Source organism: Sinocyclocheilus rhinocerous, unplaced genomic scaffold, assembly GCF_001515625.1.
Source record: "Sinocyclocheilus rhinocerous isolate Xijiao unplaced genomic scaffold, SAMN03320098_v1.1 scaffold2015, whole genome shotgun sequence".
Lineage (NCBI taxonomy): Eukaryota > Metazoa > Chordata > Actinopteri > Cypriniformes > Cyprinidae > Sinocyclocheilus > Sinocyclocheilus rhinocerous.
In genome coordinates this window covers 1-10,144 of record NW_015656015.1, presented here as the reverse complement: position 1 = coordinate 10,144, position 10,144 = coordinate 1, and the positions used below count along the sequence as shown (strand labels likewise).

At 38.6% G+C, this 10,144-nt stretch overlaps 1 protein-coding gene across 1 annotated transcript in view; it reads right to left on the bottom strand.

The window, feature by feature from the left end:
• The window catches only part of LOC107719198 (C-1-tetrahydrofolate synthase, cytoplasmic-like), a 42,609-nt gene extending 32,887 nt beyond the window's left edge, over positions 1 to 9,722 (bottom strand). Inside the window, 4 exon segments of the mRNA XM_016526571.1 lie at positions 4,462 to 4,562; positions 5,312 to 5,448; positions 5,566 to 5,619; positions 9,645 to 9,722. Of these exon segments, the coding sequence (XP_016382057.1) occupies positions 4,462 to 4,562; positions 5,312 to 5,448; positions 5,566 to 5,619; positions 9,645 to 9,722 (370 nt within the window).
• Between the last annotated feature and the right edge of the window lie 422 nt (positions 9,723 to 10,144).

The window sequence follows — 10,144 nt, the reverse complement described above, 5'->3', positions numbered from 1 at the left end:
CTATCAGTACTTTTTTACTTAAGTACATAAAAAATGGAGTACTTTTGTACTTTCACTCGAGTAAAATTGAAAAAGGAGTACTTTTACTTTTACTGGAGTAATATTTTATTATATGTATCTGTACTTTTACTCAAGTACTTGATTTGTGTACTTCGTCCACCACTGGTCATTTTGGAAAATAAAATAGATGTCTGAACAATGTCTGGACAAAAACAGCTGAAACAATAAAAGTCAATAGGGTGTAATGGTTTCAATCTACGAAAAGACTCGGAAAGATCTACGTAAAAATTACTCCATACAACTCCAATCCAAGTCTTCTAAAGCAATACAATCACTTTGTAGAAACAGAGTAACATTTAAAAGATTATTCACTCCAATTAATTTAAATCATTGACCACCTAATATGCAAAGCCAATACAATAACAAAGCAAAGTATTATCCAACTAGGTTTTGCATGGCATGTGACAAAGTCGTAATGGCAAATTTTTGATGTTACTGTCTGGTTGTCCCATTTGATTTGCACTTTGTATACATGAGTTGATCATTCAAAGTGATAGCATCGCTTCATGCCCTTTTGGAGCTTGAAACTGTTAGACTCCATTTACTTTCACTGGACAAAAACAGTTGTATATCCTTGTACAGTCCTTTTGGGTTCTGCAAAAGAAAGAAAATCATACAAGTTTGGAATGATAATGATATGTTGCACGTAGGCATGGGCCGGTATGAGATTCTGACGGTATGATAACCTTAGATAAAAATATCACGGTTTCACGGTATTGCGATTACAGCTCTAAAATATGTTATTTTTAAATGTCTGGGTAAAAAAAAATAAATAAAAATACATGCATAAACCTGCAGCTCAAGGTTTTTGGAGACATGCTCGCTTTCTACACATTCATATTTCAGGTACGAGGATGTGTGCACATACACACATAAGGAAAGAGAGAGCGCGAGTGTCACACACACACGCGCGCGGTCTCTCCGTACAACACTCAAACAGTGGCAAAGGTTTTTTTTATTTTTTTTTAAATGCGTGATTTTGAACAGACGTAAACAATGGCTGGAGACTTAAAAGTATAGACGTGATACCAGCTAAATTTAATTATTGTACTAAATCGCAGAAAAGTAGGCTACAGTACGTACTTTAGACTGCTAAAGTTACTTTTAAAAGTAATGCATTACAATATTGCGTTACTCCATAAAAAAGTAACTAATTACGTTACTTAGTTACATTTATGGAAAGTAATGCGTTACTTTTATTTAGTATTTAGTAAGATTACGTAACTCGCGTTACTTGTAATGCTTTACCACCAACACTGCTTGTGTGTGTGGGAAGTTATACCGTTTTCACTCAATATGTGTCATCAACTGATGTCAGTTCGGTCACAGTTTAGTTTGGGTTCCCCCAATATGATTTTGAATTCCTAAAATATGAAAGACCACATTCCAAAGGATTATAATTCGCAAGGAGGTTTGGTGTGTCTCCCAGCACAGTCTCAAGAGCATGGAGGAGATATCGAGAGATGGCCGTTACACAAGGAGAGCTGGAAAAGGCCGCAGAAAGGCAACAACCTAGCAGCAAGCTGGTATCTGATCCTTTGTGCAAGGAGGAACAGGAGGAGCACTACCAGATCCCTCCAAAATGACCTGCAGCAGGCTACTGGTGTGCATGTTGCTGATCAAACTGTCAGAAACCGATTCCATGAGGGTGGCATTAGAGCCCAACGTCCTGTAGTGGGACCTGTGCTCACATTGTGCAACTGAATTGACATTTGCCAGAGAACGCCAGAATTGGCAAGTCCACCATTGGTACCCCACTCTCTTCATGGATGAGAACAGGTTCACACTGGAGATGGAGAAATCCTCGAAGCCATTGTCAGACCTTACGCTGGTGCAGTGGATCCCTGGGTTCCTCATGGTGCATGACAATGCCCAGACTCATGTGGCCATCGTGTGTAGGCAGTTGGATGATGAAGGCATTGATGCCACTGACTGGCCCTCATGTTCCCCAGACCCCAATTGAGAACCTCTGGGAGGTTATGTATCGAAGCATCTGAAGCTGCCAAGTAGCACCACAGACTGTCAAGGAGCTTAATGATGCCCTGATCCAGGTCTGTCAGGAGATCCCCCAAGAAACCAACTGCCATCTCATCAGGACCATGTCTAGATGTTGCTGGGAGTACATACAGGCATGGGGGGGCCAGACACACTACTGATATTTTTGCTTTGATTTTCCGTGCGATTTTGAATCCAGCCCTCAATGGGTTGAGGGTATAAAGAAAAAAAGATTTTCATCCTGAATATTCCGCTCATCAATGTGTGATTTATGTGTTCCCTTAATTATTTTGAGCAGTATATACATGTAGGCATGCTCCTGATGATATGGCGAATGGTGTCCTGGGGGATCTCCTCCCAGACCCAGACCGGGACATCACTGAGCTCTTGGACAGTCTGTGGTGGATGCTCCGATACATAAAATCCCAGAGATTCTCACATGGATTCAGGTCTGAGGAATGCGAGGCCCAGTCAATGGCACCAATGCCTTCATCATTTTGAAACTGCCTACACACTTCAGCCACAAGGCTGGGCATTATTATACACTAAGAGGAACCCAGGGCCCACTGCACCAGCGTAAAGTCTGACAATGGCTCTGAGGATTTCATCCAACAGCAGTGAGGGTACTGTTGACTAACAAATTTTTTACACGGCACCCCTGCTCTCGACAGACGGCACCCCGGTTGGGAAACACTGGACTAACACGTGGAGGTCTGTGTGACCTTCCAAGGATATTCCTCCCCAGACCATCAGTGACCCACAACCAAACCAAAAATTTTATCTAATTAATCACACCCTTTTTCTGTGATTAATCGTGATTAAATCGCACACTTCATGAAATTAAGCATAGACCATTTATCTTGTTTCAAATGTTTATTTTGTCATCATTTGCTATATCCAGCAAAGCAAACCAAAAGATTGAAGGGTGATTCTCAAAAATCTGTATTTTCTGCAAGCTCACTTCGTAGTTCACTGACAAGCTACACAAAATCACGTTCAAAATTGACAATGAATCGCCTGTGATTTTAAACGCGACTATGTTTAGCTTATCAGTGAACTACGGCTCTGTGTAGTAAATGCCGATTTACTGACGAGATGCGCATGAAAATTGCATTCGATTTTTTGCACAGCCCTATAAGGAGCCCATATAAGCACATATGAAAGAAAAAAATGCTAAAAAAATCAGAATTGTATAGTATGTGTACAGTGCAACAGCAAAGAGCTTTTTTACATTTTAGAGAAGTCAAGTTGCGATACCGATTGGACCACATGGAGATGCCAAACACTCCTAAACCAACCGTCTGCTGACTGCATATATCTACTACAGTACACGGATCCATTCAGAATAACTAAACACAGCAACATACAAATGACAAATTAAAACATTATCATGAATGTGTGTAGAAACAACGTGAATGCACGGAAATGTCTGTGCCTGTGCATAAATACAATGTGCGATCAGTGCGTCAAGAGCACTCATACACGCATTAATATAACATAACAGACTCACGCGTGCTTACTGTACGACTCCTGTACGCCACCGCAATGGTTTCCTTTATATTAGGGCTGTTTTGGACGGATTGTTTGAATGCATTTGCTTACTGGATCATTGGACTGAAAAGTCCAATGATTTCCCGGAGTTTAGCGGCTTAAAATGATCTGATCGCAAACAGAGAAGCAAAATTGGGTTAAAGGGTTAGAATAGAAATTGTGCTTCAGTAATTTTGCTTTAATTGCGTTAAATTATTTTGACGCATTAAGGATATATACAGTATATATATATATATATATATATATATATATATACACACACACACACACTGCTCAAAATATACATACACACAAAAACATTGGTTCTTCAGCGGTTCTTTGGGGAGCTATATAGCACCACTCCCATACAAAGAACCCATTAAGCCCCTGTATAGTTATTTAAAGGTTCTCTAACTCTCTTAGTTTAGTTGGGGAAAAGATTTAAAAAACAACATTAAAATACAGTGTATTTCCTGAAGATGCCCCCAAGGCCCCCCATAATGAAATATTCCATGGCCGTACGAGACATTTTTACCTCAGAAAAGCATAAAAGTGATTCAAAACAGCATTTGCCATTGTAGTAAATTCCCATGCTTAGCAAACATATGAGAGTAGAGTAACATATCTAAAATCTAATGAGGAGAATGGGGTTCTCTTATGGTTCAACATAGCACTATTTGACAAAGGTGCTGTATAGCACTTTAAGTGGTTCCCCTGATTACTTATTTGTCTGTCACAATGTAAATATTTCTTATCACCACTTGGGTGCCTTTCTCAGCAAAAGTTAAATAAATTATTCAGCATACATAATAAATTTGATTATTTTTTTTCAATTGACAGCCCTACCCTGTCTGAAGTCTGAGGTGTTTGTCTCACCTGTTTGTTTGATAAGCTCCATACATCCATTAGGAGTACATGGGATAAAACAGTCTCCAAGATCACCACGTGCCAGCTTCCCTGCATTTATACTTGTCAAACTGAAGCAAACAAAGAAACAGACTTTAAAACATTTTCTTTAATAATTTAAACAGGTTTCATTATTGCATGGAGCAGAAATCAATTTGTTGAAAGTCTGTTAAATCAGAATAACATTTAAAGGTGCACTAAGCGATTTCTGAAAATCGCTTTTGACCACAGTGTCAGACCGAGTCCCAAAACACACTCCCAGAAAATCGGCAGTAAGGGGCGTGTCTAGTAATGATAGGGAGAAGAGAGTGCTCAATGATTGCACAGGTCGGATATTAGCAGATCGACTATAGATACAGTAGCAAGAGATGGCAGATTAAAAAAAAGAGGAACATTTCGGAAGAACAAAACATTAAAAAGAAGGGTTACGATCAGGCAAGGGGTACTGTAGGACCTGCGTTAATATTGGAGCAGCTTTTCAGCGATGGAGAGAACTCAAGGAGCGGAAGGGAATCGGATGCCAAGGTTGCTTTGTTTCTTCTTGAAACCTAGTTACGTTGATTTTGCTTTTTCACACAACTTTTCTGTGTTGGCTTTTGCTTGAATATGCTGCGGCCGGCAGGCGCAGTAGATTCCAACAATGTCGGTGCCAGGGTTGTGAACGTACGTGTGGGGCGCAATTATCAAAAATAGGGGCAAGGTCCTGTTGGGGTATGGGCGTGTTTGTATTGGTGCTTTGAAATATCAACATCGTTTGGCAAAAATCGCTTAGTGCACCTTTAATGGCATGTTGTTTAAGAGTGAATAATTTTTTCTGTACCCATCCATATCTTTCTCTGGAGCCACAGTGTTGATAATCCTTTCTGTATTAATAGTGTTGATGGAGTCAAGGGGCAGCTGGACTATGAGCCCATGAACTTTGGAGTCCTCATTGACTTCCATTACACTGCGCATAACCTTCAGAATGTGTAACAGTTAATTATAAATAGCAAAATCTGAAACAGCTGTTAATAACAATCATAAAATACGGATTTACAGAACAGTTAATCACTCCTTCAGGTGAAACTGTCCTACCTCATTTTCAGTTGCAGTCCGTGGAAGCTTCACATGTACTGCATTGATCCCGATCTAAAAATCAAGACAGTAAGTCTCATTAAAGGGGTCATAAGCTGCATTTTATTATTATTTTGTAACGTTCCTTGACGACAAATTACACTTATGTTGGTAAGATTTTCACATTAAAAGCAATTTTTGTAAATTTTAATGTAAATAACTGGGTAATTTATGTATGAGTTAAATACAAGTATGATGCGCTCAGCAAGTGATTCACAGCTCCAGTGATTATAAGGGGAGGGTTCTACATATGTTTTACTTTCTGTATATAATTTGATCATTTTAGAATTCAGTATAAAATGTATCTGCATATGATTATTTATATACACACAGTGATTTTGAGACAATTTTGAGACTGAATATCTGACATAAATACTTTTCTCCAATTCTCACTATTAACTATTTGCTTATTAGCATGCCTATTATTTACATATTGGCTGTTTATTAGTACTTATAAATCACATTCTCCATGACCATATTCTACATGCCTAATCCTACCCAATACCTAAACTTAACAACTACCTAACTAACTATTAATAAGCAGCAAATTAGGAGTTTATTGAGGCAAAAGTTAAAAGACTTTGGAATGTATGAAATGTTCTTCCACAACATCTCAGCAAGAAATACATCTATTTTTATTCCAAATGATCCTGTTGTTGTCCTCTCCGACCACTAGCATGTACCAGTGGGTAGACCGCACCATCGGTGTGTAGATTGTGGCAGTTTGGTTTCAATAAAAGCTGTTTTTAGTTCTTACAGTATGTTTTTATAACACAATGACAGATGAGCAGCTAATCATCTTCCTCTGAGTCACAACGGCGATTGCGGAAGAGAAAACAGACAGCGCTGAAAGCAGCTAATGCTAATCAGATCACATAATTCAGTGGAAAATGAATAGAAATAATGATTTTGTCTAAAGAAATATGAAGTAAACATGTAAATATATCAATATTTCTCCAAGTATGCACACTTTTGGACTTTAAGCCCTAATGGACGCTGTTCAGTGAAGCCATGTGAACAAATAAACCACAGCAGATGTGACTGAATATGAATGGGTGTTGTTATTCTATTCAAAATATCACAAATTACTAGTGGTCGACCGATATGTGTTTTTTTACAGCCGATGCCGATATCTTGGAAAGCAGGGTGGCCGATCGCCGAAATAAAAACGATATAAATTGTATTTATTTTAATTAATATTCAAGAAGTTTGAAATCATTTGGATTAAAAAATAAATGTGTAAAATAAACATACTTATACTTTAGATGACAAAGTATTTTACACAAATGAATACATATTTAATAAAAATATAATTAAAAAGGAAGTATAACCAACAGTATTCAACTCAGTATTCTGGGAAGTTTGTGTGCATTGGGAATCATATTTTTTCAAATAAAGCAAATAAAGGTAACACTCAGTTTACATGCAGCACACAGTGAAAATTACATGAATATGACAGTGGGCATAAAGTTTGTCGATCGCGCGTCTCCAGTCAAGCACAACTCTCCTCCTGTCCGCATTCAATTCACACAGACCGACCGTCATGCAGAGAACACGCGATCATGCAGGATACACATGCACACTTCACACGATCTCACAACAGGATTCGACTAAGTTTGCAAGGTTTGTGAAATTAAATGTTCATTAATAGACATTCAAAGATTTGTTCAAATGATTTAAATGCGTATTTGCTGAATGCTGACGGCAAACGAGAACGTATTATAATGTTTGCCTTTCTATTACTAATTATATAATACTTTGTATACATTTTAATTATTTTGTCTAACCCTTCTATCAGATTATTAGACAGACTTCTATCCGTATTAGACAGAACTGTTAACGACGACAGCGAACAAGAGGGATAATGTGAGCACCGTTTGTTCAGACGCTGCCGTTCTTCTCAGCGCCGTCAAAATAAAAGTCTGTCTTGCCGTCAAAATAAAAGTCCTGCCTCGAACGCATCGGCCAAACAGAAAAACTTATCGGCCGATGCCGATATATGAAAAATGTCAAATTTATCGTCAACTTTTTAAATAAAATTTAATGTCAACTTATCGCCAAGGCCGATATATCGGTCGACCCCTACAAATTACCAAATTAGACTGAACAAAATTATAAACGCAACACTTTTGTTTTTGCCCCCATTTTTCATGAGCTGAACTCAAAGATCTAAGACTTTTTCTATGTACACAAAAGGCCTATTTCTCTCAAATATTGTTCACAAATCTGTCTAAATCTGTGTTAGTGAGCACTTCTCCTTTGCCGAGATAATCCATCCACCTCACAGGTGTGGCATATCAAGAAGCTGATTAGACAGCATGATTATTGCACAGGTCTGCCTTAGGCTGGCCACAATAAAAGACCACTCTAAAATGTGCAGTTTTATCACACAGCACAATGCCACAGATGTCGCAAGTTTTGAAGGAGCGTGCAATTGGCATGCTGACTGCAAGAATGTCCACCAGAGCTGTTGCCCGTAAATTGAATGTTCATTTCTCTACCATAAGCCATCTCCAAAGGCGTTTCAGAGAATTTGGCAGTACATCCAACCGGCCTCACAACCGCAGACCACGTGTAACCACACCAGCCCAGGACCTCCACAACCAGCATCTTCACCTCCAAGATCGTCTGAGACCAGCAACCCGGACAGCTGCTGCAACAATCGGTTTGCATAACCAAAGAATTTCTGCACAAACTGTCAGAAACCGTCTCAGGGAAGCTCATCTGCATGCTCGTCGTCCTCATCGGGGTCTCGACCTTAAAACTGCACATTTTAGAGTGGTCTTTTATTGTGGCCAGCCTAAGGCACGCCTGTGCAATAATCATGCCGTCTAATCAGCATCTTGATATGCCACACCTGTGAGATGGATGGATTGTCTCGGCAAAGGAGAAGTGCTCACTAACACAGATTTAGACAGATTTGTGAACAATATTTGAGAGAAATAGGCCTTTTGTGTACATAGAAAAAAAGTCTTAGATCTTTGAGTTCAGCTCATGAAAAATGGGGGCCAAAAACAAAAGTGTTGCGTTTATAATTTTGTTTTTGTATTATTTAGCATTCCTGACATAAATGAAGAAACTACTGTCACTGCAGCCTTGTTTTATCATAAACAGTTGTCAAATCTCGAAGCTGCAGTCTTAAATCCATCTTAAATCTATAATAATACACAGTTTGTCCAGATCAAGTAGGAGTGTGATGCTTTAACATGCTGTGAATATTGTACAACAATAATCTGGGGTCGCAGGTAATCTTTGCAGGTTAAGTTAACAGGGATCCCCTCTCAATTCACGACGCTATCTACATTGCTTAAGCACTTGTACCAGTATGCCAGTTTTATAAAAATTCATACCATGTGCGTAATTCAAACCGGTTTACCGCCCAGCACTACTTACAACCATCTTCAACACATTACAATATAAACACCATAAAGTAAAGTGTCATAATACACCAACTGAATTTTTTTCTGAAGTTTTGATTTTGTAAAATTACATTCTCTTAACCAAGTTTATTGTTAATTGACTACTATAAGTATGCCATTAATGGATTTATCTCCCCCTAAAAGTGTAAACATTGCGCCTCTCAGGCAACATAATTTAGAATGGTCTGCTCAGATCCATGTCTCGTTTCAGGTCAACCTATAGTGAGAGTTTAGGCCATGGCTACTGTAGCAGGCTGAGCCAGTGGGCATTTAGGTGGTGTGGGACCATGGCTGACGTATTACATCAGAAAAGAAATTGAGATTTGGTTACAGTGAAAGTGATGTTTGCTAAGGTTGTTCAAAAACATGCTTTATCTTTGTAATTCCACAATGTGACACTAGAAGCGCAGAAATTGCATACTTCACCTTAAAAGGGCAACTATTATGCAAAATTCCCTTTTTACATGGTATTTGAATATAATTGTGTCTGCAGTTTGTTTACACAACCACCCTAAAATGATAAAACTCTTAAACTTTTTAAAGACCCACTGGAAACCTGTCTGTACAACCTTGACTCTACACACAAAAGTAGCTGAATCACTGTGCTGAATGTGGTTTTACCTCAGTAGCTGCTTTTAGCTTCATGCTGATGTACAAGTTTGAGTCCTCTCTGTCTCCCACCTACAACAAACAAACCATCGACATTCAAGCAATGTTTAAAACCTCCACATATTTGCATTTTTAAAAATGATTTTAGTCATTTTTTCCTTTCCTTTTGTCCAGTTTAAGCTTTTGCTTAAGTAATGTGTTTCCCAAGTACCATTACTACTAATAATGATAACAGCAGTTTTCCGCATTATGACTTTAGGGTGCATTCATATGCAACTTCTGACCATGCTTCCCACACATAGACTTTACCTGGGCGGGCCTAAGGGTAGAATAATTAACTTAGATCTGAGTAAAGAAATCTATACATATTTTTTTCTGAAGTGTAACGGTACGATTAACCGTGAGCCGGTTGAAAATCGATTTAACTGTGACGATTCAAATCGGTTGAGATGCTAAAAAAAAAAAAGCGATTCAGTTAGGGGTAGGAGTTTATATTAATGTATGTCTGAGGG